The sequence below is a fragment of the Eretmochelys imbricata genome, chromosome 26 (genome assembly GCF_965152235.1).
Source record: "Eretmochelys imbricata isolate rEreImb1 chromosome 26, rEreImb1.hap1, whole genome shotgun sequence".
In the NCBI taxonomy this organism is placed as follows: domain Eukaryota; kingdom Metazoa; phylum Chordata; order Testudines; family Cheloniidae; genus Eretmochelys; species Eretmochelys imbricata.
The window spans coordinates 12,038,306-12,054,368 of NC_135597.1; the positions used below are offsets into that span (position 1 = coordinate 12,038,306).

Here is a 16,063-nt window from a genome sequence, read left to right on the forward strand (position 1 = left end):
GCCCTGTGTCCAATTCATCAACTACTAACCGCTCCTGAAGGCTTTGAAGGCTGCAATGTTACAAACAGCCTGGCTAATCTGATTTTAAAAAGCAAGCACATTCCCACTTGCCCTGGCTATGCTCTTGTTTCGACTTTCCAGCATGTCCAAACACCTGAGCAGTCTGGAGATGGGACAGGCCCAGAGTCCTAGATCCTGAACTCTTGCAAAAATGAGGATTTGGGCATGTGCTTTTCCTCTCATGTTTTTTTCCACTCCGAGTGGGAGGAGGGGCACATAACTGAAGGCTGTTACCTCAGCATTGGTATGTGGGCTGTGTGGGAACTGATTTCCTGTGAGTGAAAGCACATAGCTGGGAAAGCGGAGATAAGTATTTCCCCGCTGTATGGTATTTAAAGGTCCCATAAAGGAATCCTGTCTAGCTTGCTCTGAGAAGCCCTTTCAGATGTCACTCTTTGCATGTTCACATCTGCCTGTCAGCTTGTCCTCTGCTGGCCTCTTTTTGTGACTTTATTCAGCACACCAGAAGTTTTCCTTAGGGAGTAAGAATATCCTGGCTGGATAGCAAAGATATGTTTTGCGATTCAAGGGACAGATCCCAAGGGGGTGTAAATTGGTGTAGAGCCATTGACTTGAATGGAACTAAGCTGACTTAGCCCAGCTGAGGATCTGGCCCCAAATGCATGAGCAACTAGGAGGCGGTGTGGCCGAAAACACACAAGGAATGAAAAAGGGGGAGGGGGGAAAGCAGCCCTTAAAATGATACTTATTTTGCTCACCCTAGTGGTCATATGGCCACGTCCATGAATGAGGTCACTTCTCAGCCAGCTGGATGTTGCTGGCCTAGGAAATGCCAACTGTCTCTTTCAATACAGCACTTTTAAAAGCCTCCCACTTAATTTCTGGTGAAGCGCGCTCTTTGCCTTATGTGAACAGAGCGGGTAGAGCTTTCCTCTGACTTCACTGACACTTGAACGTGCCTTTTTAATTTGTTTAAACCAAGTAATTAAACTGCAGGGATGTTTTCAATCGGGGGCTGGCTGTCTCCGTCTAGGATCAGGGAAAAGACTCAGTTTAGGTGTGGAACTCTGACGGTTTTATTGTGTTTGAATAATAAAGGAAGCCCAGAGTGGAAAGTCTGATCCTAACTTTGCCATGGTGTTTGTCCTTCCATGCTGGGGGGAGAGGCCAGCAGCTTACCCTGCCCTGTTGATATAAAACTGGTATTCCCAGAGACCGACAGGCTGGCTAGTTTCAAAGGCCTTAAGGAGGAGAGTCTTGGTAACTAAGGCATTCAATGGCCTTTGAGGATCTTGAATTCTGTTCCTACTTCTGCCTCAATTTTTCTACGAGGCCACAGACGAGTAACATATAGCCTGATTTGTCAGAGATGCTGAGCACCAGAAGCTCCAATTAATGTTTGATGAGAGTGATGGGTGCTTGGCAACTCTGAAGAGCAGACCAGGCAGTTGCATGCCTCAGTTTCCCCCTCTGTACAATGGGGATAATTCTGACCTGCCTGGGGGTTGTGAGGCTTACTTCCTTAATGTGAGAAGCGCTTTGACACTGAGAAGGAACGCATGTGGGAAGCACAAAGTATTATCTGTAGTGACTCAATTCAGCTGATGAGTGTTGTGATTTGAGCTGAGGCGTTAGCTTGATTTGGTCCTTTTCAAACGCCGTGCTATGTCTGTATGGAAATGTACCATGCTAGCGGCTGGTCCATAGAGAAGATGATAGTCTACTGTTGCCAAAAGAGTTACTCCTTTTGCTCCATTGAGAAAGGCCGGTGCGCATTGGTGCTGAGGGTCTCTGGTTCAGTCCCCAGCGAGGACCTGTGGTTGGGTAATATTCTCATGGGTCCATCCACAATGCCTGACCCCCATGCTGACCCACTGGCTTTCCTACACCTTTCAGATTGACAAATACCTCTATCACATGCGGCTCTCCGATGAAACGCTCCAGGAGGTGTCTGAGCGCTTCCGAAAGGAGATGGAGAAGGGTCTCAGAGAAGACACCAACCCCACAGCATCGGTGAAAATGTTGCCCTCGTTTGTGAGATCCACCCCGGATGGAACAGGTAAAGTGCTGCAAGGAATTGCTTGTTCTGCGTACAACGTGGGTGGGGGTGCTGGTGGAGGAATGAGCTCTTCTGTTCCTTATTTGTTCCTCTCTACACCCTCTTCCTGATTGTTTTGTCCTCCTGTTGTGTTTGAATTGGGGAATGAAGGGTCCAGTTCTCCGACTTGCCCTGGTGGTGTAATTCTCTTGACTTGAAGAGACTTGCGCCTAATTCACACTGGGGTCGCAAGCCGAGAATGCCCCTTCTTGCAGGACAGAAACAGTCTCAGGTAGAACACAAGGGGCTGGGAGTGCCAGCAGGCCAACTGACCTCTGAGTGACAATGGGAAACCTTAGCTCCCCATAATACACACTCACAGTCGAGCCTTTTAACTGAACACTTCCTGCCAGCCACTATCCTAGCATAGGAGTGCCCAGAAAGTGCTCAGATATTACAATGATGCTGGTATAATAACCTAGATAGATGCAACAAACTCCTCCCATGGCTGACAGCTTTGTTCTCCCAGGTCCCCTAGCCAAGGCAGCTTATTAATGTCCCTCCAATCGTTGTGATCTCTGTGCAATCACCAGATTACCTTTAAAACTGATTTGCTGATGTAACATCTGTCTAAAGCGTTCAGGACCAGCAATAAATAAATCAGCTGGGGTATTTGTTAGGAAAGTTTCTAGATAAATGACTGTCAGGAAACCGGGTGTAGGATTTGTTTGTTTCTTTAAAGAGCGCTGAGAGGCTTAGGTTAGGGAGAAAAGAAGGATTTCTGGTTTAAAGTCAGGGAGTCAATTACATGCAGAGGGTGACATGGAATAACCCCTGGCCCCTGATGGAGACATGAGAAGGAAATTTGGCAGTGGTTTCCCACAGTTGCTGACCTCCCTCCAGCAGAGCTGACCATTGGGGAGCCCTAAGGTAGCCAAGAGGCTGAGGTGTTAAGTAACCCAGTTGATGAGACTGACCTTGCGCAGGACAGGAGACATGACGGCTGAAATGCTGGCAGCAGCTGGTGTCTTTGTGACACTGGTTCTCCCAACGTTGCTGCCCTGGGGGAGCTGAACCAGCATCAGTAGTGCAGGGAAAGGGGTGGGGAATGGGTCAACGACTGCTGAGATAGGAGATCAGCTGGGTGAGCTAGGGGTATGTAGAGGATCTGGAAGACTCTGGGGCAAATTCCACTTCACTGGACCTGTATTTGCGTGTGTCCTGGAGTGGTTCTTTGGCCCAAAGAGCGTGGTGACCTCGCTGGCATCGCTATAAAGACTTTGTATCGAAACGACCAACCTGGGACCCGGTGGCCAGCATCCAGGAGAGGGAAAGGGAGGAGGAACTGAGCCGTAGAAGAAGGTACCCGTCTGCATTTCTCCTCTCGTCTCCAGCTGCTCTGCTGTTGCTTTGGGTTTTTTTTCCCCTGGCTGCTTCTGTCTGTGGTCCTGTCTACACTACAGCAGGGTAGCTATGGTGCTGTAATGTCCTAGTGTATATGGAAGGGCTTGTTCCATTGCTGTAACTCATCCACCTTTCTGAGCCATGTCGCAGGCGTCTGGCAAGACCAGCTGAGCCCCGAAGCGTCCCCTTCTTTGGGTTGCAGTCTTGTGAGAACAGCTCCTCTGACATTGGTGTCACTGACCCCGAGCCATCATAGGGTGTGTCTGCAGCAGTGAGTCTCAGAGCCCGGGTCTACAGACTCAGGCTCACGGGACTGGCGCCACAGTGCTCAGAACAGCAGGGCAGACATCGTGGCTTGGGCTGTGAAGTTCACCCTTGTCCCCGGGCTTCAGAGCCCGAGCTCCAGCCTGAGCCCGAATGTCTACGTAGCTGTTTTTAGTGCTGTAGCCCGAGCCCCGCGAGCCTGTAGCCCCGAGCTCTGAGATTCGCTGCCATGGGTTTCTGCTAGGCATGTCAATGTCCCCATACAAACCCTATGCCAAATCCCATCCGGAGGTGGTTTCTGGTTTCGCTAGCCTTAGGCAGCGTTGAAGGAATCTTGGTGTTTTCCTGGAGCTGCTGCATCTTCTGCTTTTTAAACAATAAAGCTCTAAACTTTACCCTGGGTAACGTTTCATCCAACGATGCACAGTGACTTGCCAGTCTACTGCTGCTCCTATGCCTTTGGGCAAAGATTCAGCAGAGGGATTTCTCTCAGGAGAACTATATCTTTTGCGGGGAGAGGAGTTCTCTGATCATACAGGTTCTTCCATCAGGGGTGAATATTTTATTTTTTGTTAGATTCAGTTTGTTCCTGTGGTTGAGATCCCATAGTCTAAAAAGGAGCTGAGATTTAAGCAGCCTGAACATCTTAGAGCCTGATTCTCCTCTCAGTCCGTCAGTTCTAGGGAGTTACTCCCTTGATGTCAGCCTAAGTGAGAGCAGAATCTGGCCCTTGCTGTCAGCTTTGAGCCGCTGCTGTGTGGGTGCAAACCGAGAGCCCGGTTCAAATCTATCCCTAATATTGAATCGCCAAATGATTGTGTCACTGATGGACACATCCCACCATAAACTTTTTAACAAACTGTCCCCACTCCATTTGCCCTTTTTCCTTAGTGATTGATGCTCACATGTTCTGTCCTGTTTAAATATTAATCTGGGCGGGGTGGGGATACATTTCCATCATAGGTTCTGCTCTGGGTCTTGTGGCTAAGGCACTGGGTTCAATTCCTTGTTCTGTATAAGCATCTAGATGGAATTGTTTGGTTGTCTAATACTTAACATGAGTGCCCCTTCCACATTTTAGAAGTAATTGTAATCCACTCAGTCTTGCTCAGAAGCAGACAGATGTTACAAATTTAAGGCCCTATGGGAGTTGATGGTGCTCATTGCACAGCACCTCCTCAGGGTGAGTTGAGGGCTGTTAGTATCTTGCAGGATCAGGTTCCCAAATACATTGGCACCTACTCAAATGAGATGTGGTTGGACAGTTAAAAAGAGCTCAATTCTCAGTTTGGTACAGTATATTGTAATGGGCAGCAGGGTCTCTGGAGTCTTCGCTAAGAGGGAATTGGTGTTAGGGATAAAGGAGACTTCCCCTGTAGACAAAGACCAATAGTAATTCTCTTATACAGCATTCATAGATTCATAGATATTAAGGTCAGAGGGACCATTATGATCATCTAGTCCGACCTCCTGCACAATGCAGGCCACAGAATCTCACCCACCCACTCCTGCGAAAAACCTCTCACCTATATCTGAGCTATTGAAGTCCTCAAATTCTCCATCCGTAGATCTCAAAGCACGTTACGAAGGCAAGGAGGCGTCATTAACCCCACTTCACAGATGAGGAAACTGAGACATAAGAGGTGGGCAGTGTCAGATCCTGAACTCGAGCCCACGTATCCTGACTCTCAGTCCAACACCCTATTCTCTAGGCTGCGATCTCCCCATAGGTAATATAGCAAAAGCGAGGCAACTGACCTTGTACTGTCAGAGCTCTGTGTTCCTCTCATTGTTCAAGCTGGATCTTTCTTAAAGGAAATCCTTACTGCTCCTTTTGGGTCACCAGGCACTCTTGCTACCAATGTTTTGCTCTGAATACCATATGAAATATGGGGCTTTTGAGATGGGTCAGCTGCATCTGAACAAGCAGCTGGGCTCTGTCCCCAGGAGAACATTATAAGCTGGCTCCTGCCACTCACACTGCCTGTTTGCCACATGAAGGGTTAATCGAGACACAGCTTGTGACTGCTCCAGCACCATGTCTAGCTTTAACAACATGCTGCAAGAGAGAAAACGAATCTAAGGCAAATCAAGTGACACATTTTATTGGAAAGTGAAGTCTGATCTAAATGTGCCTCTCAGCTTTGTGGGTTTTCCCCTCAGCACTTGAAAGTGTGGGTGGCATTTGTCCATTTCCTTCTTCCCCATCTCTTCGCTGGCCTCAAATAGAGGAAGCATTAGTCAGGAGGGTGCAGTGTTATAGTTTGCATACCCATTTTATGCCACACCTTCTTTATTAAGCGAAATGGCTCTTGGAAGCTATGAACATGCAGCTTGCTCTCAGCAATGCTGATTCTCTTCTGTTTTCACTACTGACTTCAACAGAGTTTCTCCTGACTTGCACTGTAGAGTAAGCGAGAGGAGACCCAATCCCTGTGCCCTCTTGCTTAGACCCTGAGCAAACACAAGTCCTGCTGGAAAGAATGGTGTGTTCAATTACCAGGTTTTAATCTCCAGAGGCTCGGTTTGTTTTCTCAACAGCGTAGGTAGTTCGTATACCTTGCCAGTTGATTGTTTTACTTTTCTTTGAAATCTGTGGTAGCCAGGTTACTAGAATATTTTGCTCCTTTGCTTTGCCCTATGGGATGGAATCCTGAAATGTCACTTTTATTCCGAAGATGTAATTTCTTCATGTTACATCCTTCCCCATGTTACCATAGACAGGTACTCCATTGCACACACGCATGAGTATAATACCCACATTGGAGTTAGACTAACACAGTATTCAATGGAATGCCTGAATCCCCAAGTAGATCAGTGTACTTAGAATGGGATTTTGAAAGAAACCTAAGGGCATTAGAAGTCCAAAACTCATTGAAATTCAGGGGATCTTAGGTACCTCAAGGCCAGATTTCCCACCCCCATCCCCCGCCCAAATGCTGAGCACCCATAACTGAAGTAAATGGGAGAACTGTGTGATTGCCCCACCTGGAAAAGCCAGGTCACAACACATGTAGGTTTGAAGGATTTTAAATATATCATAGTTTATAGATCAGAGGGGAAGCCGTGTTAGTCTGTATCCACGAAAACAACGAGGAGTCCGGTGGCGCCTCAAAGACTAACAGATTTATTTGGGCATTAGCTTTCTTGGGCAAAAATGCATCTGAAGAAGTGGGTTTTTTTTACACACGAAAGCTTGTGCCCAAATAAATTTGTTAGTCCTTAAAGTGCCAGCGTACTCCTCATAGTTTATAGAGAATGTCTGATCTGAATGAAACTGCAGCTCTGGTATTGTATTGTACTCGGTACTGACAGAACCAAACAAAGTCGTTCCCATCTGATGATAGGTTTTTATTTTAATTGTCAGGTTAAACTGCTTAACTTACTGGGCCTGATTCTGAACTGACGGTTTATGCTGGGGGTTCCTCCATATGTTTACACTGACCTGAAAGCAACATTAGGCTACTCCTGTAACTGTGCCAGCCGAATTTGGCACAGGTGTGTTGAAGTTTAGAATGCTTGCCCTTTTTTCCAGCCTGGTTCTTTTGCTAGAATGATCCAAACTTTATGGAATAATCCCAGCAATAGGATTAGCTGGTGGATCCACAACAATGAGATTGTAACAGGCACAGAAAAGCCATTGACAAAGCTGTGTTGTGGTGTGTCCCCACCTACCCCCTTTGTTTCCATGGTGGACAAAGTCTGGAGCGGCTCCAATTTTTCTCTCTCTCTCTCTCTCTTTTTTTTTTTTTTTTTAAGCTGACTGGATTGAATATTCCAGATCACTTCAGCAGACCTGCGTGTGAGTCAGTGGAGTCTCAGTCTGCACAGTCATGGAATTCTAAAGTTCTGTACAAGGGGCGCGGTGGGGAGAACGGGGGGAAAACAAATTTAAAAGTACATTTTAAAGCTAAGCGAAAAATAACCCTTTCCAGAGCTGCTGTCCCAGCACCTGTTTACTCAGATCAGGCCGCGGATGGTGTAAGCCACAGGATTTCAGTCCCCTTTTGGATTCGGGGCTTCAGTTTTATTTCTTCAGGCTCACACAAGCATGGGTCATGTCGCTCCCCCACTCCCCCCGGGGTAGATGCAGCGAGGTCGACAGAAGGAAGGTAGGAAGCATCAATACTACAGTATTAGCAGCACGACTGCAGCCCCGTAGCTGTGCCTCTGTAGTGTAGACAAGCTTCAGCTACCAATAGCAGGGACGCTGTTACAGCGCAGACTGGATGCCTGCGGAATGACCCAGCGTCCCAGGCAGGCTTGTACAGCTGATGCTGCTGCAGGGTCACGGCCGTCGGTACTTGCAGTTGCTAGACGCTAGCCAGCTCAGGTATATTTCCATGTGGTGCCGTCGCACCTCTGATTGCAGGGTAGACATACCCTGAGTGTCTGCAGCATTTAGCACAAGGGGGGCCACGATCTCCACTGGGGCCTCCACGCACTACCATAATGCAAATAATATTGTTTAATTGGCATCTCCAATCGTAGTTGGATTTTGCACTTCGTAAGAACATCCTGCCCAAAAACCCTTCCTTTCCTACCCCAGAACATTATCCTCTCCCCCAAAAACTCTGGGAGTCAGTCTGGATGACCAGCCCCGTCCATCGGACACTTTATAACACCTTGACATTAAAACGGATCCTAAAAGCCCCAGGGGTGGCTGTTTTACTTCTGCTGCTCGTGTGTCCTGCGATCCTCGTGCTGGTATCAACCATAATTACCGTGTTTCTTATGGCAACAGGTATTGAGTTGCTCCCTGGATGGACGCTATTTTGGTAAGACTGTGTGACCCTGGGTATGTTGCACATCCCATATTACTGAATACTTGGCTGCTGTTGGTGTGCAAGGTGCGGTACAAGACTTAGAGGAAATCCTAGTCTGTGCCCTAAGGACTTCACATTCAAAAGGCTTGATGCTGCCAGATTCTGAGCACCTCCCACGAGGGGCTTGTGGTAAGATGAGGCCCTGAAACATAAACCCTTGTATCAGAGGCCTAGTATGAGGCCTAAGGCCTGAACTAAAGTAATGGTCAAGACTTTGTTAACATAAAGCAAAGTTACACTGTGACCCAGAGGCAGGCCCTGTCACAGAAGCTGGCAAAGAAAGGGCTGATGTTGCAAAAATACACATACCTAAAAGGTCCTGGGCACTAGAGATACAAACATATGCCAGGATGATACCAGAACACTCCGATACTTGCACATTCCACAGAGATAACAAAGAACAGGCGGACCCATCCTGAAGACAGGGGCAAAAGGGTACTATGATGGATAGAGTTGTTTTGTTCGAACCAATATGTGCAAGGTGCGAGGCGGCACCTTACTACGTCGAGGGGTTGTACCTCAATACGTCAGGAGTGATGTGAAACTTGTTTGTACTTGTGTATAAGAATGCACCCTTGAAGAGTTTTCATTGTCTGGCCTAGGGGGCAATGGTAAATCCTGCCACTGACTGAGCCGATCCATTGTCAGGGAGCACATATGTACTAGCAGAACTGTAGACATCTGATCCAGGGATAATAAACCTGGCTGGGTGCCTTCGTACCTTATCGGAGTCTGTGGTCATTGGGGTTCTCTCAGGGTTTTCTGTGTCGGCGATCTGCGGAGCCAGGGCAGCACAGAGAGGGAACACATGCACGCAGCTAACTGTTATCAACATTGAACAGAGCAGAGCACCACGCTGGTGACATCTGACAACATTGTTGACACCCTCGGTCCTAGTCAGTGATTTTAACGGGCGTTGAAAATCCTTAGAGCCTGGCAGCTTCTAAATGTCCCTTCAGGTGTTTTGTACCGATCACTTGAGAAATGCTTTTGGAAATGAAACACAGGCCTTCTCTGTAACTGGGATTAGCCTGTCTTGAACACAGTGCAGATCTTGGCTTTCCCTACAGGTTGTACTGGTGAAGCTAAACCCATTGCTGCTCATTGGTGGTTTGAGTCCCAGAAATAGACAAGGGCTGTCTTGGTGACCGTTACAAAAATTAGAGAAACTAAGAAGCTTGTTAGTTTTCAGACCCTCTTACCTTGATGCAAGGGTGATCTAAGCTACCTGACCTGCAAATTGGGTATCTCAAGGAGAGAAGCAGTGGTGTCTTGCTGTGGTTTTATGGCTATAGAATGGAAGTTTGTGATTCTTGAGTTCAAATCCCAGCTATGCCCCTGAATTGTTGTGGCCTTGTGCAAGTCCCAAAAGACACCTCTCTCTGCCACAGTTTTCTTATCTGTGAAATGGGGATGAGGCTAAATCTGCCTTGCAGAGTGGCTGAAAGAGTCTTTGTTTATATTTAAAAATTGCTCTATCATCTGGGTACTATGCCAAGCTTCGTTGTCACTGATTCTCAGCCTACCTAAAATTAAAGAGTCTACTTTTTATTTTTAAAAATAAATCTCACGGCACCTATCCCAAGCTCTAGATTTTCATGTAAGCAGATGTCTGTTGTATGCAGCTGCTGGAGAGACAGTTCCCTGATCTAGGATGCTCAAAGGCATTGAGTTATTGTTAGAGAAGGCACAAGTTGTGATCTGGGTCCCAGTTTCAAACACCCCATAGTTCTCGGGTGCTTGGCTTGGGCGTGGGGATGTTGTTTGAATCCTTATAAAGATGGGTTGGTGGGGGCTGACCAGTGCTTGCTAGATAATGACCTCACCAGCTTGGCAGCTCCTCCTTATAACATGAGTGTAAGTAATTAGGGCGTAACCAGAGTGTTACAGTCCGGGCAAAGCTTTCTCTTCCTAGCTTGCTGAGGAGGATAAAATGGGATTGACAGGAGGGTGTCCTTGAGAATCTGGCACCTGTTTCTCCCTCCTTTCCTTGCTGACCAGCCACCTTCCTCACAAGGCCTGCCTGCCCCAGGAGTGAGAGATCCAACTCCGATCTCTCGCAAGGGAGTGCACGGCCACTGCCTCTAACTCTGGTGTCCCATGGGGCATCACACCGCCCTTACTGCTAAGAGATTGAGCTGGTTCAAGTTTAAACTCTCTTCATCGTGGCAGCTTGGGATCTCTTGTGGAAGGATGATTTTGGATGAGATTTTTAAAGAAATTATCCCCTGGGATCTGGTCTTGGCAAGTTATTAGTTTCCCAGGAGTGCAAGATATTTTAAACAGGAGATTTAGGGCAGGTGGTAGAAGAGGCAGCTTTACAGAAATGAGCAATTGTTTCAGCTCTGATTTTTTTTTCCAACACCCCCCCCACCCCCTTGCATTTCTTGCAAAGTCAGCCTCATAATCGTTCCAGCAAAGCTGTCGTTACTGCTGAACGCCCTTCAGATTTGGACAGTAAGCTGTCTTTTCAGCAGAAGATCTCACGGAAGACCCTAACTGACCCGGTGTCATTGGAATACTAATTAACTGCATATTTTTGTTTCAACTGTAGCCCCTTTATAAAAGCATCACTGGGCACACTGCAGTCCCTAGGCACTGTAATCTGTCTGGAGTAGCCAGCACAGCAGATTTAGTGTATTCAGAAATTAAAGAGTGCAGATAGTGGTCTTTTTCCCCCTCCCTCTTTCCCTTCCTGCTCGCCCACCCACAGCTCGATATTTAATATAGTAAGCCTGGCGCTTCCACCAGTCATGCTGGCCATTAAACTTATTTGTCCTAAACTCAGCATTGGCTCACCGTGGTGTCTGGAAAAATAAAGTTGAATGCTTTTTTAAAAAATAGAATTAGCTTCCCATCTCCTTTGGGAGGTGGGTTCAGCTCAGTAATACTTGTGAATCGTTACAGGCTTCCTAAAGCAAATTAATTAAAGGGAGGCCGTACTCCAGAGAAGCTGTGTGTTAAGCTATGCCCGAGGGACCTAGCCAAATCACGTTGCGTTATCTGAGTCTCTTGCCTGCATTTGTGTTGTGTCTCCGCTAACAGCAACCAAAACAGGCAGATAAACTCGATTCACTTTCCCTCGCTGCTTGTCATGCTGGTAGATTACACTGCTTTCAAGTAGTAGATGATTTACGCTGCTTTGCATCCCTCTAATGATGAGGGATTTGGAGACAGCCTTGAGATTTAGGGTTGTATATCTATCTTATGTTGTTTTCTGCCTCCCTCTGTCACATCGCCATAGGATCTGACTAGCTCACAATCTTAGGTTACGTCTACACTTGAAGCTGGGGGGTGTGATTCCCAGCTCGAGCAGACCTGCTCACGCTAGTTGTCATCAAATAGTAGCCTAGCCATGCTAGCATGGGCTGTGGCAAGCGGTGGCACCTAACCGTGTCGAGTACAAACCCACCTGGACCCTATGGGGAAGAACCTGACTCCTGCTCTCCGCCTGGCTCTTGCTAACTTTGCTTTATATTAGCAAGGCTTGACCACTACTTTAGTTCAGGCCTCACAACAGGCCTCTGATACAGAGCCTTATGTGTTAAGCTCTCTTTCTAGTACAGTGCTCTTACTCCCATTTCCCTGTTGGCCACAGGGCTTTGTGCCGGTTTTATCCCAGTGTAGATGAGAGGAGAATGGAGCCCCATCTTTACAAAGTTTGCCCAAGCGCATGGCAATGGTCCTGGGATGCTTCAGAGGCATCTTTCCATTCTGTCCCTCTGTGATCACTCAGTCTGTCCTATTTACACTTCAGAATCCTTCCTCCAGAAAAGCCCTGCTCTGAAACCGGTCCCCTGGGGTTGAATTACTCGGCATGGAGATGGAGCGACTCTCCTGAGGTCACACAGCAAGGCAGTGGAAAAGTCAGGAACTGCATCTGGTCTCCTGGCTCAATTCCTCTGCTCTAACTAAGACCAGGCTGCTCCAGCCTCAAAAACAGCATTGCTGTCTGCTCTGTGTGGACACAGAAGATCTCATAACTCCTCTGTATGAGCTATTTGTGTCACAGGCCACAGTTCCCCAACTACCTTGTGCAACTTGCTGTGGCCCATTGTTGCCTCATCCGCCACCACAGAGCTGCTTGCATTTTAACTGGTTGAAGGGGTCCCTGGATGTAGGGTCAGATTCATCCCTGAGGGGGTACTTTTCACCCCCTCCACCCTAGGGGATAGCTGTGCTGAGGGTAGGGATTCCCTCATGGCGGGCAGGCATTGGGAGTATGGCCATCACTCTTCCTTGAGAGAAACTTCAAGTTCTGTTCAGGGCTGTCGGGGGGTCTGGCCAGGAGAGAGGCTCACTCAGCCCTTTTCCTTACTGTGCCTTATTTCTGCAGTGGAGCTGGCTGGCTGTGTCTGCCCGAGCAGGGATTGCAGGACGATTGCACTGTACGGAGACATTTCAGCAAATCAGTAAAGTGCATGAAACCACTATTGCTTATTGTTAAAAGCAGCCAATTACCACTGCCAGCGGTAGCATATCTGGCCCATGTAAATAGGCAGTCATTTCATAGCTCCATTTTAAGTGTGTGTGTGTGTGAGAATAAGACAGAGGCCTCTAACACGATATTCTTCTCTCTTTGCGCCTGCAGAGAATGGAGACTTCTTGGCCTTGGATCTTGGCGGCACGAACTTCCGTGTGCTGAGAGTGAAGGTGTCTGATAATGGCCTGCGGAAGGTAGAAATGGAGAATCAGATCTATGCCATTCCAGAGGATCTCATGCGTGGGAGTGGGGTACAGGTAGGTTTAATATTCCTCCCCCTCCCCCCACCACCCTTTATTCCTGAACACACTTTCTCGCTGGCTCACCCAGCCTGCTGTGTCTTCCTGACGTGATTCTCCTGGGTATTCGAGAAGGAAACAACCCATGCTCAGATGCAACAGCCATCGGGGCTGAGTAAGTGCAAAAGACCGAGGCTTTTAAAAGCAACTAATAATTTTCAGGTACCTTGGGCCTTGCCTTCACTAGTGAAGGTGGGTTTTTAACACCCATTACCCTAGTGTAGACAGGCCAGTTTGTGTTTTAACATGTGGTAGCTGGCAGGTATCTACACTAGGGTTCACAACTAACGTGTTCAGACTACAACTTGCCGTCTCTCCACTAGGGATTTCTAATGAGTGTTAAACGCACCTTTTTTCCTAGTGTCAACGTGTCCACCATTGGATGCCCAATTTGAGACCCCATAACAGGGCCTTGTTTTCAGAAGGCAGGTCCGCAGCACTCTCTGAAAATTAGGCCCCTTAGAGGGTGTTTCATGTTGAGTATACAAAACTGCCAGTCGCTAAAAATCTTGGCCCCAGAGAGGGTGGTACTCTGGTCTGCCCTGAGATGATGCCAGCATTGAAAGGACAGGAGTAAAGCACAGCGCGTGTAGCTCTAATTCCCCTCTGATTCCATCCTCCCGCAACTGTGCCTAATCCCAGTTTAAATCTTACATAAAAGGCCCCCCCGCGCGGCCACCGCCCATCAGTTCACATGTCATCTTGCAGCATCATATTTGCCCTCGGGAGTTGCAGGCACCATGCAGTGGAAAGATGCTCCTCTGCTTGGTCAGAAGTAATCATCAATAGTCACTTTCTTGTCCAGGGAAATCTCTCTCGCTGTCCACGTGAGGGGGTGACACCCAGCGGGTGCTGTGATGACACGTGCTCAGAGAGCATCCTCTGCAGCTTTGTATGAGGCTTGTGCTCTCTGGATAGAGGAGGGCGGGAGTGGAGCAAGGAAATTTTAGTGTCATTGCAAGATGCTGACGTGGTGGGGATTAAAGTTGTTAGGAGTCAGCACACCTGGGTTCCACTGTCACCTCTCCCACCAACCTGCTAGTCCCTTCCCTGCTCTGTGCTTCTGTTTCTCCCTTTGACTTGTGAGTCTAATGATGCCCACCATTCTCTCTGCATCTCAAAGTACTTCATTAAAGAGCTGTAAAGTACAGAGGCAGGCAGATGATGAAACACGTTGTCCGACTGTCTCCTCACCCTTTTGTTGGGCTGTTGATTTTGGCTCAGAATAAATACAAATGGAATAAAATAACAGTGTGCATTGTATGGGAGAAAATAGAGTTTGACACAAAATAAATGCAAACAGAATAAGATAATAGTAAATGACTGTTAAGGGGGATGTTGTGGGTGAGTCCTAGGGAATATAGTTTTAAAACTGTAATCCAGTCATCCCCCCCCGCCCCACCCTCTTTGCTTTATACCACTTGAAGACAAACTGGTGTAATCTGTCAGTCCAGCTGTCTTCGCTTTTCTCATTAAAGCCTTGTGCATAGAAGGCGCTTTAAAGTGCCTTGCAGAGAGATGTTAATGCTTTAAATGAGATTCGTCACTACCCGGGGTTTACAGTCTGGCAAAGCCGGGGGGAAATGCCTGGAATAAACAGCTGAGGGAACTGGAGTTCAGTGCTCTGTTCTCTGCTGACAACTTAGAAGAAGGAAACTAACGGATATTGAGGATCGATCCACAGTCAGCTTGGGTGATGCAGCAGGCAGAGCCTTGTCTGTGTTGGGAATTTATCTCCATTCCAGCCACCCACTGGGCCCCATGTGCAGATAGACAAATTTGCGCCCTGGCATTGACCCCTGCTTGACACCTGAGTTCGATGCACCAGTACAAAGCTGCTGCTTATTGCCGTTTACCTTGTCTACGCTAGGGGTTTGCACTGGTGGGCGGCTACTGCTTAAAAGAGCTACCCTGCAGATCTTCGGTGAGGACATAACTAAATCTCAGTTGCATTTATTATGGTAACATATCTCTGTGAAAATTCATTGCAAATCTTCAGTGCAGTCAAGGTCTAAAGAACCAAGGAAGAGAGGTTTTTTCTTTATCAAAGTACTGGACCATGCTGAACTGTCATGGGGAATCCTAATATTTTGCTCTCTCTAATACCCTAGATTCCAAGACCTCAAAGCACATGACAAAAAATTAGGTAATTCCGTCTACCTGTGCTATAACAGGGGGCAAACTGAAGTGCAGAGAGGTGAAGTGACTTGTCAAAACTTGCAAAGAGTCACTAGCAGAACTAAGGAGAGAACCCAGGAGTCCTGAATCCCAAATCTCCTGCTTTAACCACGAGATCAAATTCCTTTCCCAAAAGTTGTCTGTCTCTGAAAATCTTCCAGGCTGATACAGAGAAGACATGCTTAAGGATTTATTTTAAACTAAGCAAACTACACCTAGACACCATGGTAATGGGCAACTTATAAGGGAGTCTTAATAATAACTGTTTGGATTTTTATTACAATGTGGTCTGTAAAGTCCCAGAATACCAAACCAGTTACAATCAGGAATACAGGTGCAGTACAGGGAATGCTTAACATGCCTGTGAAAGTTTCCTCCAGTATTATGGGTAGGCTTACATGAGGTGACCAAAAGTTTCCTTTTGTGGGGAGGGTTACTCTCTAATAGCTGAATTGCTTGAATAAAGGAGAGAGACATTGGCAAGCGAAACACAGTCAATGGCACCCAGTGTAATGTAGGATCCAGCACGTTCAGTTGTGAAATGATCCTG

The 16,063-nt window shown here is 47.3% G+C and overlaps 1 protein-coding gene across 1 annotated transcript in view; it reads left to right on the top strand.

The window, feature by feature from the left end:
• The window catches only part of LOC144257618 (hexokinase-2), a 57,645-nt gene that overhangs the window by 11,837 nt on the left and 29,745 nt on the right, over window positions 1-16,063 (top strand). The window contains exons 2-3 of the mRNA XM_077805630.1: window positions 1,918-2,080; window positions 13,145-13,293. Of these exons, the coding sequence (XP_077661756.1) occupies window positions 1,918-2,080; window positions 13,145-13,293 (312 nt within the window). The remainder of the gene's footprint in view (window positions 1-1,917; window positions 2,081-13,144; window positions 13,294-16,063) is intronic.